This window comes from Pogoniulus pusillus, chromosome 10 (genome assembly GCF_015220805.1).
Source record: "Pogoniulus pusillus isolate bPogPus1 chromosome 10, bPogPus1.pri, whole genome shotgun sequence".
In the NCBI taxonomy this organism is placed as follows: domain Eukaryota; kingdom Metazoa; phylum Chordata; class Aves; order Piciformes; family Lybiidae; genus Pogoniulus; species Pogoniulus pusillus.
Genome location: NC_087273.1, coordinates 198,649 through 220,520, shown reverse-complemented (window position 1 = coordinate 220,520; position 21,872 = coordinate 198,649). Strand labels below are relative to the sequence as shown.

The window sequence follows — 21,872 nt, the reverse complement described above, 5'->3', positions numbered from 1 at the left end:
TCTTTTCCAACCAAAAGTATTCTATAATTCTTTAACAAAACTACACACCTCCTGTTTCATCTTCATCACACATTCAGGTTTTACTTCTTTCCCCAACTAATCATATTATGCTGATCCAAACCAATCTTATGTCACTGTCCTTTGCAATAAATTATTTTAGACCATAAATTATTTCAGTCAATTAAATTATTTCAGCCCATATTCTTGGTGAAATTCTGTCATCCCCGTGCATATGATGTTATTTCCCCACATTTCTTGACGTGCATGAAAAATACCCTCACAGGCACACGGAGACGCAGAGCCTGTCTCTACATCAGCAGATGCTAGCTACTGGAAGGCTATAAGGCACCACACTGTGAAACAGAGTCTGCTTCTTTCTGTACTGTCTTGAAGAAAGCATTACACCATCAGCCAGTGCCTGGAGTGCACGGAACCGAACATATTGCCCCAGGGCTTCACATATTTTCTGCAGATAGAATCATTTTGGTTGAAAGAGACCTTCAAGATCACCAGTCCGACTATTATCTAGTCTGGTGTCAAACCATGTCCTTCAACACCACACCTCTGCCTCTACGAAACATTTCCAGGGATAGGGATTCAAGAAGGGATTCCCTGGGGAGCCTGTGCCAGTCTTTGAGAGCCCTTCCAGGGAGGAAGTTTCTTTAACATCCAACCTAAACCTCCCCTGGTGCAACTCTGAGGCCAAACACTTATGTAGGTAGGTCACGTTCCGGTTCTCTTTCTGTCCTCACTGCTTAGAGACATGTATGATGGAGCACGACATCGTACTCGGCTCGCATTCGGCTCCCACGTATGCACAGGCACATTACATCAGACTTCCTGCTTCAGATCCCAAACCCTGCTCTGCCATCTGCTAATCCAAACTGCTCTCTGCCAGCCCTGCCTGTTCTGACCACAACTGCAGCTTTGAGCCCAGTTATGTAGATTTAAGCGTACACTCACACACAACTTTTCAAGATCAAGACCTCAAGGTATGATCTATGCATTGCACAGGACACAAAAGCCACCCAGCAGAGCATTCATCTAGCATGGCTTTAATGAACGGTTGCAATAATTATAATTATCATTCATTAATATAAATCCAGGCAATTCTTTCCAAACTGCTCAGCAAGACCTAGTGCCTTCAAGCACCTTTCTGCAAACAGATTCTCTGCATCTGCAGAGAGCCTTAGGTATTCCAGTTAAACTTCTGGGACACTCGGGTGCAGGAACAATAGCTGTCATTGCTGAACAAGCTTAAGGCATTCACAGAATGCCAAGGTATGTGAAATAGTTTGCCTAAAACTTAACCTTACATGCAAACCACAATTTCTAAAAGCCATCTGACAAATAAGTATCAGAGAGGATGATACTGAAGGTACTTACTATTACTTTCTCTTATTTTCAATGTCTGGCAAATACATCAGGAAAAGCAATTCAGGGAAAAGATGCATTAAAATCCCTTTACAATATATATTTTTTAAATGTTGGGGTGTTTTTCCTCCTAGAAACCCTCCTCCAGTATTCCTGTTTGTTTAAAATGTGGGAAGAAAAAACCCTGACACGTCAGATTTCTTCAATATTATTTTTAAGATGCCTTTTTCATCCCTTGAGTGGAGGCAAAGAAAACTGACCGGGTGACTGCAGTGACGTCGAGGAGCTGCAGCTACCCTGCTCTGCTCCCCACCTGTGCCCTGATGGTAGTGCTGCAGGCATTTCTAATTGCCCTCTCTCCCCCAGATTTCAACAATATGCCCCAACAAATCCCACCCCAGAAGCTTGATGGTGTTTTTTTTATCAACCCAAGACTTTATCACAAAATACTATATCTGGGGGCGGTCTAAAAATCCCAGCAGGTTTAAAAATAGTACTTTTTTTTTTGCACTTTCACACATTTCATTGGCTTCATTTCTAAACGAGTGGAAGGAACAACAGAAAAGGGTTAACTCTTTGCACCCCAAGCTTCCACCACCACCACACCACCTTGGCCTTTATTTCCTTCCCTACAACACACAACCAGACTGACTGTTATAAATAGCCATTTTCAAAGGTTTTTTTCTTCCTTTTTTTTCCCCCCCTCCCCTTTGAAAAATTACCTAAAGCCTTTTCTTCCCAAGCAAGTTAATGTGAACTTGGGAATGGCAATTAAATTGTCAGAATTAAAAAATTTGTTTTTAACTAGAAGGTAGCCAGAAGTATAGTCATGGGGCTGGTATTGATTGTCTGAACAGAGAACATTAGTCTTCAGGTATTTATTCTGCCACCTCTGCACCAGAGGTTCTCCTTCAAATCAAATCAATCCTTGGGAAAGATTGGTTCTTGCTCCTAAGACGCATAACTAGGCTGCAAAAGAGCCGATTGCTGCCGCTGGTGGTGTTCTTTCCAGGTTTTACTGAGCAGTAGCCAAGCTCCCAATTGCTTCTGAATAAATTTCACAGTTGCAGACTGGGAACTTTGCTAGACTGTGAGCTCTCTGGGGTGGAGAATACATCTGTTTTTATTTGAAAGACACCAAGCAGTTGATAATGTTTATCTGCTAATGAGGAGTGTGCCAAACCCCAAGCTTTCAAGCGCTCTTCCATTATTTATGCATTATTTCCCCATGTCTCCCTTTTGGCAAAATCCCTTGTGCCCAATTTCAGGTTTTTGGTCTTGCTCTGTTTGGTTTTGAGGAAAGCTTAAGTAGGAAGAGAGGAACCTTTTACTCATTATTTTTAAATGCTCCAGAGACATGTACCATTAATTGAAATAGAGTAATTAATGATAAATTACTGGTAAGAAATAATAAAATACAAAGGCAAATAATCTGCAAATTCCAAGATGATCTACATCATGAAAAACGGGACCTGAAAGTGTGGTTCCAAAAATCTGAAAATAGGATTTTCTGACCTGAAATGGGTTAACATTCAAAGTATATATACACAATTCAGAAAGAAATAGACCGAATGACCACTCCAGTTGACTTTTCTGACAACCATACCTTCTGAGACTTAAAAAACCCCATCCCCTCCCCCCAAAACACCACAAATGAACAAAAAAAATCCAAAACACGAACAATAAGACTTCAAACCCCCCAAATCTCAAACAAAGCCACAAAAAGACCCCAACAATCTTTGTATTCCTATACATTCTATGTGGCTTCCATCTGAACTTGAATTTTTACTTTGGTAATCTCGCCAGTGGAAGATGTTTGAAGAAACCAGTTGAGAATATACGTGCACTGAGGCAGAGAGTAATTTCCTATACTTTCAGAAATCACAGTATGTAATGACTTAAGGTAAAAGCAGAACAGTCACCAAGGTACAGCAGGATATTCACTGGACAGACAAAGAATCAGAATGCCAACAGATGAATAGTATTAGTGTGTGATTAGTAGTGGAAGAATTAGTTACACAGATATAGACTGGAGCTCTAAACATTTTGCAGCAAAAAAAAAGGTATTTCTCAGTGTTTTGATAAACAATATAAAGGCTAAATATGAAAATATGAGTAAAATCCATAAAAGTCTGACAATATCTATTTAAAGCTCACATAATACTGAAGGGGGGGCAGTTGTTGTTTATTCATGAAGTATTAAACAGAAAGAAACCCTGTGCCCTTCCAGTCCCTGGCAGAGAAGCAACACACAGCGTTAAGCACACTAAACCCCAAAGCCAAAAAAATGGTTTAATTCTACATCTTGTTCTTCTTTCTACAGTCAAGGACGCAGGTCTCTGGGAATGCTGCTCTCAGACCACTTTACTGACCAGCCTCTCCTCGGTCATTTATTTCAGGGGACTGATGTCACATTTGGCATTATATCGGCTGACTTATTGTAGACATTTTCTTCCAGAAATGCCTCTTTGAGGCTGAGTGCAAGAGGTTAAGATGCCTGACAGAAACCAACTTTCCACCAGTGATGTTCTTCTGTGTTCACAACGGTCTTGATCATTTTAAATTAGCCTAAAGTTTATAGCCCCAGATATGTGTGTGTATGCATGCACACGTGGAGGCAGTATTCCACAGACCGAAAAAGAACAAAACCCCAAACCCCGAAATTTAAACGATTCTGTTGCATGACATCTATTGTCAAGGTGGAGGGCACTCAGCTTTCAGTAGAAGCAAATTATTTTTAAATGAGAGAAGGACTTTTTTCCACCCTTACTGAGGTACCTTCCTCAGCCAGGAGATATGCAAAATGCTTGCCTAAACTCCAAAGTTCACCAGCTTTGGGTGCTTGGTGGTTGGGTTTTTCTTTATATTTTGGTTTATTACAGATGTGTAGACTGATCAATACATTAGCTTTGTAAATCCCTTCCTCTAGAACAGACATAGCATAACGGTGAGTGATCTTTGACAATAAAATGGGGGAAAAAACCCTGTTAACAAAATGAAAACTCCTTTTTCAATCATCGTTCCCATTTGCAGCTTGAATAATGCTCTACGCTTTAGCGTTTGTTGTGATTTCTGCCAGATCAAATCCTTGCAAAAAGCCTTAAAGACTTAAACTGCAAAAACACTTGAGAACTACAAAAAAAACCTTGAGGACTTCAGCATAAACTGTCTGAATTTGGTTTAGCTTTAGGAGTATTCTTTTTCTTCAACTCTGCCTGTAACACGAGGCAGACACGTAACAGAAATCACTGCTGTGGATTTCGAAGCAGGAAAACACATCTTAGAACCATACAACTATCTGGGTTGTGAGGGACCTTAAAGATCACCTAGTTCCAAATCCCTTTGCATGGGCAGGAACTTCTGAAGTTAATGAAATATACATAGGCAATTTACAGCGAGAAAGAGCATCCAGGGATTAATGGCAACACTTCGCCTGCTTTTCCTCTGCTCGGAAAGAACTATGTTTGCTATCACTGTATGCAAAGCAGGCACACAGTGCGCGCTCCGATGCAGTGGAGATGCTCAGGGAACAGCAGCATCACTCAGATGAAAATGGCCAGCTCATCCCCGTGCTGAACGTGTCCGAAACGCCACGACAGCAGCCTTTGGCATTTGGGACCATTTTCAAGCACCTTATAGGAATCAAAGTCTGATCTTTACTGCCACACACTGCAATCTGCTGCTACTGGCAGGGAGCAGATTTTACACTGACCGTGCTCTCCAGCTGCTTTTAGTGTCGCTTCAGGATGTGTCGATCCAAGGGGGTTACGCACAAATCGTCGCCGGCGCCGCAAGTCATCTTCCCAGTAGTCAAGGCGCCAGAACTCACGAGGACGACTACAATGAAACAGAGGAGCCACATATGTTAGCAATTATCAAACAGCATGGTAGCACTGAATTTCTGCATAAAGCTCTCCTTGTTTGCCCTGCTTTTGCCTTTTTTTTTCTCCCCCTCTTTTTTTTTTTCCTTCTAACCTTCCCCCCTTTCTGCAATCTTTTACTTAGGTATGTCCTTGAAAATAACAATATCACCTTCCAGTCTAAGGAACTCCTTTCCTCTTTTTTTTTCCCTTCTTTCTCTTTCTTCTTTTTTTTTTTTCCCTTGGAAGGTGAAATGAGCACTAAATACATCATTTTGAAATGAATTGCTGACAGTGTGATCAGTTTCCCCACACTCTAGTGGCATGTGCTCCGATTTCAGCCTCATTTCAGCCTCAGCAGGGCACCTTTCTCAGTGACTGCATTTATAAACCAGAATAGGGAAAAGGCTATTATAAATATGGTGTAGCATTACCTATATTAATCAAAGTCTGTCCCCCTTCATTTTTCTTCCTAATTTGTGCCTTTTTGCACAAGGTCAGTAAATCATATCATGAATTCTTGGTCCAGAAAGTGTTAACTTTAATGAATACCTCAGTTACATGGTTATGTATGTGATAATAAAATATTACTCTGTTTAGATGTGCAGGAATTTAATTAAAATAATCTCTTAAAATATTCATTACATTTAGCCCCTGAGGCTTAGAACAACACAAGAAAATGCATTTCTTTTCCATTTACTGTTTTTAAATAAACCATTCCAGGAGAGTGAAACACCAATCTATTTTCAAGCAAATCAGATTGGATTTCTGCTTTCTGTAGTCGGGGTTTAACATTTAATTAAAAACTACACATTATGATGTCTAATAATTGCTGTATTGAAGGCATACCTGAAAAAAATGACATCTAGAGAAGGCTGTATCAAATTCATTCTTTTCCATTTCACACTCCAAATATATGTGGCTCTTTTTAACACAGTGATATCAAATACACACACATTTTTTTAATATGGTTGTGTACAAGTGCCAGTTACCATCTTGTCAGGTGACCGTGAATGAAAAAACGCTGCTGCCAAGCAGGCTTTTAGCCCAGAGAAGGTACAAATCTCAGTAATTTCAGCAAAGAAGCAGAGAATGCCTAGAGCCTAAAATAGCCATGATAGTCTGAAAAAGATCTACATGCTCAAAGTAAAACCCACTCCTTTTGTTCGTTAATGCAGCCGGTGTCCACACAAGACAAAAATGCAGATCTATCCTGGGTCAGGAGCCAACAGAAAGTCTCCCTGTCAACACTGACAAATGAATAGCCAGAACCCATTTAGCAGTGTTGGAAGGACTTGGTATCTACATTTGTAGTTTTGAGGTCTAAAGGCAGAAATGAGTTTTCCTTCAGGTAAATCAGCTTGCAGACAAACATGGCAAAGAAAGCCAGAACAATGTGCATAATCCTACTTACAATTTGTTGACATTAAAAATTTGGACTGAAAACAACCCTGTGAAAATGGAGAACATCTTCACATCTGCCTTCTTTAAAAGTCAATGCCTTTTCTAACTCCAAAGGCAGTGCTATCCTTCATCTTCCTTATGCCTGACTTTCAGAAAAACACAAAACTACTGGAATTAAATGCCCCAGTAGCTTATTTTGACACTTCAAGTGTGTACCAATCATGCTGAAATTGGAATGCTTTGACTATGAAATCCAACAATTGGGGAATAATTAACCAAAGAAAAATTATCAGCCAAAGGAAAGAACTAGGTTTATTCAAAGGTCAATTAATAACTTTAAATTCTCCTTTAGCCATTACAGGGCCGAGGGAAGAAGGCAGAACACTGCTGGCTATGTGCATGCCTTTGATAGTTGTAGAGCATGGATAGGCACTTCATCATTCTGCCTTCCTACATTTATCTGTTAAAATTATATCAAATATCAGCCAGGATGCAGTCGTGAATCACAGACTGCTCCTCGTCTTCAGGGGAATGATACAATGAGGGTCTATTCATCAGCGTGGCAATCGGCACAAGTAATTAGTTCCCTAGACTAGGATCTCCTACAAAGCTTATTTTACTCAGCACCACAAACATATGACAATGAAAAGCTAATGGAAGCTGCTAAAATTTGTTAACCTTCTTCTGTCATCAATCCCTCTGCTATTCAATGCTACAGTATTATGCAAAGCTGGTAAATTATTCATTGGTCATTCATCCATCTTTCTCCACTTTTGATAGAATTAAGTGATGCCATTCTTCTGGATAACAATTACAATTACATTACAGAGCTCTGCTCAAATTATTAGAAAAAAAACAGGTAATGATGATTAGGTACAAAGTATTACCCTGAAACACAATACATCTTTAGGCTCCCCACTTCTATTTTCAGTGAGACACGGGAAATTTGCATACAATTCCAGCTCCTTCAGCTGATTACACACAAGTAACAACACATCAACCACTGACTGGATGAGGTTTAAGAAGGTCAAGGGCTGAGTCCTGCACGTGGGTAACAACAACCCCATGAATGCTCCAAGTTTGGGGCAGAATGGCTGGAAACTGCCCCGTAGAGAAAGACTGGGGCAGGGGGGTCGGCAACTGGCTGGAGATGAGCCAGGGTGCGCCCAGGTGGCCAAGAAGGCCAACAGCATCCTGGCCTGGATGAGGAATAGTGTGATCAGCAGAACCAGGCAACTGCTTGACCTCCTGTTCTCAGCACTGGTGAGGCCTCACAGATTGCAATGGTTTAGAAGGGACCCGCAGAGGGTTACACCTCAAGTGCTGGTTTCAGTTTTAGAGCTCTCATTACAAGAAAGATATTGAGGTTCTGTAATGTGTCTGGAGAAAGACAATAAAGCTGATGAAGAGACTACAGAACAGGTCTGGTGAGGAGAAGCTGAGGAAACTCTGCTTGTTTAGTCTGGAGAAAAAGAGGCTGGAGCCTCCTTTACCAGAAAGAAGGCTGGATTCACATGGATTTTGGTCTCTTCCCCTTAGTAACAAGTGATAGGATGAGAGGAAATGGCCGTAAGTTGCACTGGGGCAAGTTTAGGTTAGATATTATGAACAATTTTCCTCCTGAAAGAGTGGTCAAACATTGGAATAGGCTACCCAAGAAGGTGGTGGAGTCACCATCCCCAGAGGTGTTCAGAAAATGTGTAGACATGGCACTTCAGGACATGATTTAGTGGGTATGGTGGCGGTGGGTTAACAGTTGGACCAGATGGTCTTTTCCAGCCAAAATGATGCTGCGATTTGGGAATCTGTAACTCTTGGTAAGTGTATTATGAAGTTAAAAAAGATCTTCTGCTCCCTGAACATAGTAAAACATCCAAGGAAATCCCACACAGCCACCATAAAAAACACCTACATTGTCCACTTCTTACCAGTGAGTCACGCTTGGCAGCAACTACTGGGACAAATGCATATTAGCACCAGTGCAGACCATGACACTACAGAGCTCCCCTGGAACAACCACCTCACTAGCAAGATGACTTAACCACTGCAATTCCATCCCCAAAAGGCACATAAGACTTTGTACATCTACAACCAGAAGACAACAGACATAAGCACTGCTGTGACTTAGGCAGAAGCAACTATAGCAAAGGGTTATAGCTAGAAGACTGAGGTGCTTGAGCATGTCCACAGAAGGGCAACAAAGGTGGTGAAGGGTCCACAGAGCAAGTCTTATGAGGAGCAGCTAAGAGAGATGTGGTTGTTTAGACTGGAGAAAAGGAGGCTGAGGGAGACATTCTTGCTCTCTACAACTAACTGAAAGAAAGTTGTAGAGAGGTGGGGGCCAGTGTGTTCCATCAAGTAACAAGTGATAGGACAAGAGGAAACAGCCTCAAGTTGCACCAAGGGAAGTTTACCCTGGGTATTAGGAAGAATTTCTTCACTGACAGGGTTCTCAGACATTGGAATAGGTTGCCCAGAAAGGTGGTGGAGTCCACACCCCTGGAACCGCTTAAGAGTGAAGATATCAATCACAGAATGCACTGGGTTGGAAGGGACCCCTGAAAGTCATCTTGTCTAGCCCCCCTGCAGCAAGCAGGGACACCTCCAACTACATCAGGTTGCTCAAAGCCTAATCCAGCCTGGTTTTATCACATTACCCAAAGAGGCCATTCCCATCTAACTAGCATGCAAAACAAAACAGAACCAGAGGAAGAGTGCCAACTTGAGGCAACACAGAGCCTCTCTTCTGCAGTGACAAGCTTTGAATTCTTCATCTGAAAAGAGAAAGAGTTGACTATAAATGTCTCAGCATTACACAGCAGCATGTCAGGGGGAAGACAAGCCCACCTTTAAGGTGCTGCTGTCCTAGGTGATGGTGTTATTAACCTCCAGTTTGAATCCAGTTCTGCTGATGTGGGAGTTTATGTAGGTTCTTCTTTGACCTTTATTAACCCCTTGGTGGACAACCACAGCCCCAGCTCTTTTGGAAGCAGCATGCTTTGAAGTGCTGGCATACCAGGGCACACTGATAGTTCAGAGAGGGCTCACTGAGATACATGGGACAGTGATAATCACATATTCTGCAAACACTACCTTATCTCAGACTGGCCTTATTTTGATCAGTCTAAAATAAAGCTGCACTTTAAAAGATGGCACTTGAATACAGCTTGGTTCTTGTTGGGTGTCCACCAAGGTCAATTATAAATTAACTGCAATGAAAACAACTGCACTTCTCAATCAGAACTTACAGTGAAAAGTTTCTTCTGGCTTTGAGCAAATTACTTCAGACACGACTCAAACGTGGAAGAATGGATGTACAGCAAATTTGTAACCAGATGCTTTGGCTTAGTTGCTCATAAATCGTTCCAGAGCTCACACATTGTACACCTGATTGCAGTCAACTTTTGAATCTGCATTTCAAAATAGCTACAGTTCATACAGATCCTAAAAACTGCTATGCACATTGGAAATGACCCAGACAGAAAGCAGGCACAATGCTGTTTGGCAGACCATGCAGAATTTTAGTCTGCAGTATGTAGTCACCCTTTTCATGCCCAAATAATGGCACAGGAGAGTACAGGGTGGAGGATACTCAATAAAGAAGTCTGCTCTATCTCTGTCTCCTAAGCTATCCCTGCTGCTGAATCTGCCACTTTCAGCACACGCATAGAAAGGATTTACCTCTTTTCTCACCAATTACTGCATCGGCAGATCTTCTGTGAGGAAAAAAGTGCACTGAAATATCACAACCCAGATTAATTCTTTCCAATAGCATGGAATTTGAGATGATACCTTTTCAGCATTTCTGCATCTACAGATCAACCTTCCAGCAAGAGAAGAAAATCTCCTCAGATCTGTTATTATTTCTGTGTAGTGTTCTGACCCCAGAAGTACTAAACAGAGGAATTACACTAAAGCTTTTCCCAGAAATCTTACATTTGACCTCCATGAAACATTTCATTTTGACTACCACCTCTTCAGAAGACACAGGATGAAATCACATTCCCACATATCTGCACTTTAAGAGCTGTGGCTAACCTGCATCCTCTTTTTATAGCTCTCTTAACAGCTGGATACTTTTCTTGGTTCCATAAAAATGCAACAATGCACCCCTCTGATTCAGCAAATACTTTTCTGCTCCATGTTCTTCTAAGATAAGTTAATTTCTTTTTCTTTTGCATTTATCTTTTCAGAGCTCCCTACCAGAGAGTTCTAAAATAATTGAGGTTTTGCTCAGTTTGGATGTGGCTTTCTGTTGTTTGGTTGGTTTGGGTTTTTGGTTGTTTTGTTTTGTTCTGTTTTCTGTTCTTGGGTTTTGGGGGGTTTTGTCTGGGTTGGGGGGTGGGTTTATTGCATGTTTTTATTTGGTTTGGTGGGGTTTGGTGGCCTTTGGGTTTTTGCTTGTTTTGGATTTGTTTGCACTGTGGGTTTGGGTTTTTTTGTTGCTGTTGTTTTGTTTTCCCCAAAAAGAAGTTAAAGCTAGTACCTAGTAATTAAATTCACACAGTCATTCAACACACACCAAAGAGAAGAACAGGAAAGATGACCAAGCCTTAAGTACAAGACCTAGAGTTTTCCAGTCCAGAGCAAACCTCTGGCGGGTGGTGCAAGGTCTGCTAAAGATCACTTGTCTCGCCAAAGTAAGTTTTCAGAGAGCCATAGAATTATTTTGGTTGGAAAAGACCTTTAAAACCTCAAGACTTTTTCTCACTCTTGATCACTATATTCCCCTCTACATCCAGTAAAGGAGGCCAGAGATTCCCCTTAATCCATTCAAGAGAGACCAACCTCTTAGTTCCTTTAATAGGAAGGAAATTGTCCTCCAAAGTATGAGAAGTGGAACAACTCTGTCCTGCTTATACTTTTTAATTATCATTATTTCTTAAAACCTAGAAAAATACAGGAAAGAAAGTCCTCTCTGAGGTCTCTAAATGCTTACATATCAAAATTATGCACATTACACCTTTTTATTGTGAACAGAATGTCTGGGCTAAGCAACACAAGAGACATTTGGGCACTTCAGGACACCACTTAACGGTCACTGTGGTTTTAGGCCGATGGCTGGACTGATGATCTTAAGAGGTCTTATCCAACCAAAACCATTCTGTGATTCTTCTGAGGCACTGCAATATTCTCTCCTCCACACACCTGTACTTCATGCTCAAGACTAACAATGGTAGCAGTTAAATCCAACACTGTAGAACAGGATTGGTAGCAAAGACTGGAAAATGGAAGGTTAAGAAGCAACAAAGCAAGAGAAGTCTCCTGTTTCATTTCAGTGGTGTGAAAATGAGCACAGCTCCCTTCAATATCTGTTCCTTCAGTCTTAGCATCCATAGAAACACATCACAGAATCACAGGCATTGGAAAGGAGCTCTGGAGATCATCTAGACCAACTCTGCTGCTAAAGCAGGCTCACTTCGAGCTGCTTGCACAGGCATGCTAGATGACAATGAACCTTTTTTCAGCGAGAGCTACTACCTCTCAACAAAGTCTCCAACTTCTCCCCTTCAGCCAGGTACTCTTACTAGCTTTTGAGACAGCTCAGCAACAATGATTCTGAATTTCAAGTTAAATGTGAAAGAAGAAAAAAATAGCAGGAAAAAGAACATACCTTTTTAGGTTCTTGCCTAACATTGAAACAACTTCCTCAATTTTAGGTAGATCTTTTCAACAGAGTAATGCCACCATGGAGGAGAATGAAATGGACACAACACTGTCGCTCAGCTGGAGGTGGTAAGTGAGACGCAGCAAAGAATTCCTGTCCCACAGCCACTCAGCACCACAGAGAGGCTGCCATCGGAGAGGGCTGTAACACACTGAACAGCACTCAAACCACCTTACTCTGGAGGTGCCACCAAATGCCCAAGGAATTCCCTGTCCCCTGCAGAGGAGGGATGTGAATGCACAAGAGCACCAGAAGGACTGTACCTTTTCTCACTGAAAGTTTAACCCCAAATTCTGCATCCAAAAATGTCAGTGGCAGCTTAAGGAAGAGATCAAATTGATCATGTGCAGAACCTCTGCCAGTTTCCAACTATTTTCAGCTCAGGGGACTTCCTGACTCTAATGTGATTTCTCTATTTATACTCCTTCCTCCTCCTGATGTGTTTCTCTTCCAAGTACTCACCCACAGTGGAGAAACAGACTTTAAACCACCCCAGTGGCATCAAGTCCCAGATTCAGAGCTTGAGAAGAGAATTACTACAGTGAAAAAAGACAGGCTAGGGCTATGCTAATTTCTTGGAATTCCTGTTCTAATGTGTCACTTAGACTCCAAGGGGAGAAGTTCTGAGTGGCAAAGGCAAAGATCAGATTCTGGACTACAGAATTCCATCTGTAGGTACAAATTGAGCATCTGTGCAGTATGTGATACTCTTCATCCTCATGAAAAACAACAGTAGAGACACTGAAGAGAAAAATCCTTCAGGTACTAAAGACAAAACTATAAACTGGAATGCAAATGTGAGAGCAGAACATTTCTCTGTAAAGACTGCACCATTCTCTACTTTTATTCCTTGCTGGCTCTGTTAACTCCTGTTTTATGTAAATTCTTCAGAGAAGGTTATTTAAGACTGTTTCATTGCTAAATTATTGTGCAGATGCTCAGAAGCATAATTCAGGTGTACTGAATGCACATTTTCCTCCTTGAACATAATCTTCCTGCTGCATGCATAAACTGTATGTGTAATTATCTGTAAAGCCCTACCTTTCTCTGTTCTTCAGCTTTAGAAATAATCATGTCTTAGCCCTGCTAAACTAAACCAGTTTCTGTTTTTCAGTAGCCTGCAATGAAGAGAATTAAAGAACCCATCCATTTGGACACAGCACATAACTTCTCCAACAAACCTTGTTGCTAAGGTTTATTAAATCCACCACTAAAAATACTCTTAAAAAAATAAAACCACAGGAAAAGCCTTGAGAAGCTCCCCCCCCCCTTTCCCCCAAATTAACTCCTCTGCTGAGGAGCAGTCAATTCAGACTGACACTCAAAAGTGAGAAGAGGCTGTTTGAAACCATCGTGAAAATTGAATGTTTTCACTTTGCTCTGCAAAATGGAAAGCCCATATATTTTGTAGTAGAACCCAAGGATAAGATGACGTGAAAAGGTTGCTATTGCTGCAAAGAACATGTGTATCTCCAGAACACAAACCATTCTTTCTCGTTTGGGGAGGAAGATGAATTCAGTTATTAATGAACAGAACACTGGGAAAGAATAAGAAGTACTAATTTACATAGTAGCCAGTTTATTCTGGTTTTGCAGTGGCTCATGAATTCTGATTTGGACTGTTTCAAACACAGCTACTCGCACTACATTTTCCACATGAAAATAAAAAAAGTAATGAAAACAATGGTAAAAGGCCTCAAATAAAACCTGATCTTTTGCTACAACTCCGCAAGGTCGCAGGATTCCTTTCCAGTATCATGCATCATTAACATTTACTTTGTTGTACCAGTCACTAAGAGGGACAGAGAATATGGTCTTCACCAACAGTATGGCTTTCATCTATACTTTCACCCTCTTTATAGGGAGTAACTTTGCTAAACTTTGGAAATTAAATACATCTGTGAAACTATATGGGCAAGCAGCAAATCACAGCAATAGCTGGAGATTACTTACCAAACCATATGATAGAAGTAAGCAATCTTTGATACTAATAGCTGCAAGATGGCATTTCCCCCAGTTTTCCCAGGAGAGAAGGGGGCAGCGAGAGGAAGAGAGGCAGACTGACATCGCAGAGTACTGCACACTGAATGGGACTGGGGGAGGAGAAATCAGCAGGTTAACAAACACAACCAGTGCTCTGACTGAATTTATTCTGGGACACAGAGTCAATTGCAAGAAACATGCTGAGATGCTGAACGTGCCCAGAGCAGGGCAGCAAGGCTGGGGAGGGGGCTGGAGCACAGCCCTGTGAGGAGTGGCTGAGGGAGCTGGGGGTGTGCAGCCTGGACAAGAGGAGGCTCAGGGAGAATCTTATCACTGTCTACAACTATCTGAAGGGAGGTCATAGCCAGGTGGGGTTGGTCTCTCCTGTCAGGCACTCAGTGACAGAACGAGGGGAGACAGCTTCAAGCTGCACCAGGGCAGGTTCAGGCTGGATGTTAGGAGGAAGTTCCTCACAGAAAGAGTGATTAGCATTGGGATGGGCTGCCCGAGGAAGCAGTGGTGTCACCGTCCCTGGGAGTGTTTCTGGATGTGACACTTGGTGCCAGGGTTTAGTTGATTAGATGGTGTTGGCGATAAGTTGGATCATCTCAAAGGTCTTGTCCAACCTGATTAATTCTGTGTGATTCTGTGTATTGGCTTTTGAATATTTCATATAAACATAGGTTTGTAGGTAATTCTGCTTGCCTAAAAGTTTTATAAGCTATTAATTTCTGCTTACTATCATTTGCAATAAAATCTCACAAGTGAAAGGTAGCTACGTTAAGGTGACTTAAAATTTTTCTACAGCAAGCTTTCCCACAAGTGTTTCTTTGATTACCTCTGTACAAAGCTGCCACACACAGACTTCTAAAGGCCTTGGCAGTTCAGCCTGTACACAAGCAGTAGGTGTTTGCTAATGGTACAACACTTCTGAAGATGCTGTCCATGCTTCCCTGGGCTGTCTATCTCAGATTGCCTCCCATCACGCTTCTCATGCGCCCAGACTGTGACCTCATATGCATCAAACCCACCAAGAACAGCCTGAGTTCCTGTCCATGACAAACCTTCATTATTCCCAGAGTCAGAGAGCAGCTCTTCTAGTCCAGAATTGTATGTAACTGTAACAATTAAAAGAATCTAAAATGTGCCTGAAATGGCTACTCCAGAAAGATTAAGAGACACCAGGACAAAGATAGCTGCAGTTGTTTTTCAGCAGCACTCTACAGCCACAACACAAGCAGCACGAAGGAAGAATCGTTTCTTGCAGACATAGAAGAGACAAAGAGCCTATGAGGCAACAAGGCAAATGTCTAGATGTGGAAGCCACAGAGGAGAAAAGTGTGAGAAGGGGAGAGATTAGGCATACATGATCTGCTATGCATTAAGAAAAGGACAGAGGTAGAGAGACAAAGGGGAGCACAAAACCAGGTCTAGCTAGGACAAAAACCTGGGAAGAGCAATAAATAAATGCTCAAAAAGAGAAATCTGATGAAAAATTAACAGGGACAAAACACACAGGCAAGAACAGAGAGAAGGTTGAAGTGGAGGGAGGAGAGATAGGCTAATTCTTCTACAATGTCCTTATTAGCACACTACAAGTGACCCTGATCCTATTGCTCCCTGAAAACTGAACCTCATAATCCTAATATGACCCTACAGCACTAGTCCGGTGATCACTTCTCTTTGTGAGGAGAGAGGTGAAGTACTGTGTACCTCTGTATATTTAAGGCAGTGTTTCCACTTACCAAGTTTCTCTACCATGAAGTAATCTTACAGCTGCCCCTTAAACCAGCAAATAGCTGTTCTACAAGTCATGCCTCACCTACCCTACCATTTATAAGAAACAAGTAAACACATCACCACCTCTCCACCTAAAATCACATCTTAGCATCCTCAGCAGCAGTAGCAACAGCTTCACACAAGTTAAAACATTAATCCATCTAAAATAGTTTTGGGGTTTTTTTTTATGATGTCATTACAAAGTTCTTTTAGCAAGAAGAGGTAACACTGTGCCTTATAATCACAGAACAGTTTTGGCTGGAAAGCTCTTTAAGATCATCAAGTCCAACAATCATCTAACTCTACCAGTGCTGGTGCTAAACCATGTCCCTCAACACCACATCTCTGACTCTCTGAAACACCTCCAGGGAAGGAGATTCAGCTACCTCCCTGAAGATCCTGTTCCAGTCTTTGAGAGCCCTTTTGGTGAAGAAGTCCAACCTAAATCTACCCTGGTGTAACCTGAAGTCCCTCTCTCTTGTCACATCACTTGCTAATTTTTGAACCAGAAGCCTGCTGCCATATTCAGGCATACAATGCAGTAAGGCAAAGCCAGAAAATGGTTTTGGGAACACAATGCAGAAATAGCTCAAGAAGACAAAATAACAAAACAACACACAAACAAGTTTTAAAATTAGCTAAGGAGAGGGACAAAAAGCACATTAGTGTAAGTATTAGATAAAACCACAGCTCTTGATTCCTAGTTTTGATATGGTCACTGTCAGCTCTCAAATATTTATTTGTAAGGCTGCATTAAGGACTAGTAAACAGCAGAGCTGAATGCTTCAGTTGTCTCATTCTTCAGAAGCTAAGGAACAAAAGGAATTGCCTTAACTACTGTAGAGAGGAGGTTTTGCTTCCTTTGTAAATTGGAAAATAGTGTTTCACTAATCAATCTTGAGCTCTGCTATCTAGAACTAGAGACCACAGGAGATGGATAAGAAAATCCACAGATGACATTAATAAATCCAGTTATTAACACTTTGGGGTTTGAACTTTACTTTGTTTGGTGGGTTTATATATGTATAGTTCTATATTTAAAGAGAAAAGTATTCTTGCATTACTGTGCTGAGAAACAGCATTTCCCCCTCCCCTTCTGTACACTATTATCCACAAGCATATGCTTTGTGTTTCTAACTATCAGTAGTAAGGAATCTGTCTTAAAATTCATCCAAGTAACTGGTCAATATTCCTAGAGCTGACATACAAAAAGACTTCTAAAACCAAGCTTGTCTGTTTTTTTCACTTTCTTCCTTTTTTTTGGTGTGTGTTTTGTTTGTTTTATATCTATTTTTTGCTCTTGCTCACCCTCCTTTGAAGTCAGTCTTCAAAGCTTCAATATCAAATGGAATGCAGCATTAAGGATTTTACGACACTCTGCTACTTAAACTTTTATTGTTTTGTTGCAAAATCATAATCAGAAGGATTAAGCTCTTGTATTTGGCTTTTTGGGTTTTCTTTCTTTTTTTTCCCCCTGTTTAATTCCAGCATGCCATAAATCTGTAGCATACCTTTTTTTCTCTGCTCTTCCCACACGGACAGAATAATACAGTTCACACTTAAACACACTGAAGGCAAAAAAAATTAACATTCTTTATCATTTTCCAGCAGAGGCAGTTAATACTCTCAGGCTACACTAATAGAATCTTTCTGCCATTGTAGAAAGTTTGATGGCACTCTTATTTCAATGTCTGGATTTTTCTCCTTTTTTGACAGAGACGGATGATTGCCATCAATCAAGATCCAATCGGGTATACAGAGAGTCAGGCAAACGCATCACTCTTTTCTGGTTTTCCTGCTATTTGGGCAGCCTTTGCTCCATATTATTTTACAGAATGATCAAAAAAGCAGCCACAAGATAGATCATTCACACCCACTTTAAAATTAACTTTCATGAATAATGAGAGTTTTAAACCTCAGATAATGTATATGTTATAGAGAAGATATTGCTGGAGTTCATTTCTGGCTAGAGATTATGTAAATGATACTATATGACCTTTATCATTACAAACAGGACATGCAAAACACATATTATTTCATACATCATTCTCAAGCAAGTTGGTACCTACAGGAGAATCAGTCATTTATAATGCTCAGGGTGAAGTGCTAAGGCTGCAAGAAAATGATATGAACTACTTGTGATATTTTTGAGTGCTCCTCCCACTTAACCTGTTACTTATGTGCTCTAAACACACCAGAAGCGACACGAATAAAGTTTATCTCCCCTATTTCTTTACAAGAGAATGGAGATTTTGTGTCTTGATTGGAAGATCATTTCTTTCACCACTATGTTATGCTGCTAACAACCATTTATGTCAATCAAAGCCACTGATGTTGAATTAACAGTAGTATATGGAGCTGTGTTTACATAATAAATGAAGATGTGGTTCCATTTTTTATATGAAATGGTACTTAAAAATCCCTTTCTTTATGTTGCTTCCATCTTACCAAACAATGGGCTAAGCAAAGTCAAGCTGTTTGCCAAAGATAAAAGGTACCCTTCACCAGGAAGGCTAAACAGTAGATACACATATGGAATTAATGAGGAGCTCTAGGAAAGATCTAGCCAACCAAGCTCAGGCTGCAGGGCTTCCAGGCTTCTCTTTACCAGTGAGGAACAGAAAGAGCATTAAATGTGGTTTAAATGTTGAGACTTACACAGCCCTTAAGGGCCCTCATCAAAATACCTAAATAAATGTGTTTATACCAAATTACATATACTAATTTGCTCACCTAGAGATTTATTTATTTATTTGTATCAAAATGCCACATAGACATGAGCAAAATGCCTGTTCCAAAGCACCAAGTGTTTGGTATGAGCAAGCACTGAAATGAAGAATTCAGCTGAAGTGACCGCATACTATTCTGATTCTGGTGCCAAGAATTATATGGTGCCACACAGCTGAGATCTTTTTAGCTCTCAACATCTTCCTTACTTTCACAGGCTGACAGGATGTCAGGAGTTGGAAGGGACACAAAGAGATCATCCAGTCCAACGTCCCTGCCAGGGCAGGACCATCCAGTCTAGCTCAGGTCACACAGGAACACATCCAGATAGGCCTGGAAAGGCTCCACAGAAGGAGACTCCACAACCTCTCTGGGCAGCCTGTGCCAGTGCTTTGGGACCTTTACAGTCAAGAAGTTCCTCCTTGTGTTGAGCAGGAACCTCCTGTGCTGCAGCTTCCATGCATCGCTCTTGTCCTACCCCAGGCAGCAAGTGAGCAGAGCCTGTCCCCCAGCCCTCAGATAGTTATAAACATTGATTCAATCCCCTCTCAGTCTTCTCTTCTCCAGACTAAGCAGCCCCAGGTCCCTCAGCCTCTCCTCACCAGGCAGTGGTCAGTCCCCTCATCATCCTCGTAGCCCTCTGCTGGACACTCTCCAGCAGATCCCTGTTCTTAAACTGGGGAGCCCAAAACTGAAGGCAGTACTCAAGATGAGGTCCTACCAGGGCAGAGTAGAGGGGGAGGAGAACCTCCCTTGATTTGCTCTCTTGATCTTTCAAACCTTCTGTCTACCAGTTCTCTCATACAACCCTAACAGAGTTGCATTCTTCTGACTGATAGGTTCAATACCTTCTGCTGATCCACTGGATCACATCATAGTATCATAGTATCATCAGGGTTGGAAGAGACCTCACAGATCGAGTCCAACATCACAGCTTTAGACACCAGTCACACACCATGCCCTACATAATGATAAATTAAAAATACACCTCCAGTTGACTTCACACTTGGATATTGCTTCTCCAGTGCAAATACATAGCTAACACTTCACCTTTAATCTCCAGAGTCTTCCACTGCAATGGACTCTTGTTGCTTGGGTACGTGAACCTTTAGAGGTCTCTTGCAACCCAAACCATCCCTTTTCACTGCATATTTTCAAAGGCACTTAAGAAGATGGCTAGAAAAGACAGCTCTCCAATCTTCAAAGGAGAGCAACAGAGATAGTAGAGAGCCCAACTGACACTGGGCATCTCATCTGGTGTCTCATAGACAGCCACTGATTATTTCTTATCTTCTCAGAATCACAGAATCGTTTGGGCTGGAAGGGACCCCAAACATCATCTACTTCCAAGCCCCCTGCCAAGGGCAGGGACACCTCCTACTACACCAGCTTGCTTAAGGTCCCATCTAACCCCACTCTAAACACTTCCGGGCTTAATGCCTCCAGAACTTCTTGGGGCAGCCTATTACAGTGCTTCACCACCCCCACAGGGGGGAATTTCCTCCTCATGTCTCATCTAAATCCAGCTTCTTCCATTCTGAACTCATTACCTCTCATTCTGTCACTCCATGCCTTTGTCAAAAGTCCTTCTCCCACTCTCCTGTAGCCCACTTCAGCTACTGGAAGGCTGCTCTAAGGTCTCCCTGGAGCTTTCTCCCTGACTGAAATTCGAGTGCAAACAACTTCTGAAATGCTGCTTAGCAGTTGTCGTTCTACAATAGTCCCCTGAGAGCTACAGCATCAAACTCTCCCATTAACTGCTTCACAAGACATGCAGGGCCAAAATATGGTTGAACAAGTGCTCCAGGGTCTGACCCTCAATCCTCAGGTCTTAACTTTGTGACTTTAAAAACTCTGTTAACATGGGGAACTGGAGTGGGATGTAGATGTATCCTCTTCTGGCTGGACAGACAGAAAAGAAATGAGGGTAAAAAAACAGAAGAAGTAGAAAACAGACAGACTAGCTATCACCCAGAAAATCACAGGCAGTCTAGGCTGTGTAGAAAGCACCACCAAAAGATCACCTTATTACAGAACTGCTTCAGTTGGAAAAGATCTCTAAGATCATCAAGTACAACCATCAACCCTACACCATCATGCCCAGCAAACTACACTAGAGTGCCACGTCCACACATTTCTGGAACGGCTCCAGGGAGTGGGTTTCAGTGCCTGACCACTCCTTCAGGACACATCATTTTCCTAATACCCAACCTAAACCTACCCTGGTACAACTTGAGGCCATTTCCACTTGTCCTGTCATTTGTTACCAGGGAGAAGAGACCAAGACCTATCTCACTACAATTTCCTTTCAGGGAGCTGAAGAGAGTGAGAAGGTCTCCCCCTCTGTCTCCTTTTCCCCACACTAATGAACCCCAGGTTCCTCAGCTGCTCTTCACCAGCCCTGCTCTCTAGATCCTGCACCAGCTTCATTGCCTTTCTCTGGACCTGCTCCAGGATCTCAATGCTTTTCTTGGAGTGAGAGCCCCAAAACTGAATTCAGTGCTCAAGGTGTGGCCTCACCAAGGCTGAGGCCAGGGGAATAATAACTTCCCTGCTCCTGCTGGTCACACTCTTTCAGATCCAGGCCAGGATGCTGCTGGCCTTCTTGGCCACCTGAGCACATTGCTGGCTCATATTCAGTCAGCTGCTGACCAAAATCTCCAGGACCTTTTCTGTTGAGCAGCTTTCCTGCCACTCTGCCTCAAGCATGGGAGCTTTGGCTGGGGTTGCTGTGACCCAACATAAGCTTCTGGTCAGAGGGAATTTATCCTACAGCACTTCTCATCAGTTTAAGGAAACAGTTAGCTGCAGCTATCCTGATCTGTGCCTGCTGCACTCTTTAACACAGACTTGTAGACCAAATTTCTTTTGAAGGACCAATTCAGGGCAGACATCTCTGTATGACCCTAGAACTGCGGATGGAGAGGCTGGGGCCCTTCTCCCGCATACTTTAACAGGGCAGCACTCAGGCTACTCACCTGAGAATCATCACAACATTCTGTCCTAGCAGAATCCCTTGAGCATTACTGACAATAACATGCATGTCAGCAAAACCAATACAAAACTCCATTTATATG

The 21,872-nt window shown here is 41.9% G+C and overlaps 1 protein-coding gene across 1 annotated transcript in view; it reads right to left on the bottom strand.

The window, feature by feature from the left end:
- LRBA (LPS responsive beige-like anchor protein) overlaps positions 1 to 21,872 on the bottom strand; it is a 370,336-nt gene that overhangs the window by 175,507 nt on the left and 172,957 nt on the right. The window contains 1 exon segment of the mRNA XM_064149442.1: positions 5,087 to 5,211. Coding sequence (XP_064005512.1) covers positions 5,087 to 5,211 — 125 coding nt within the window.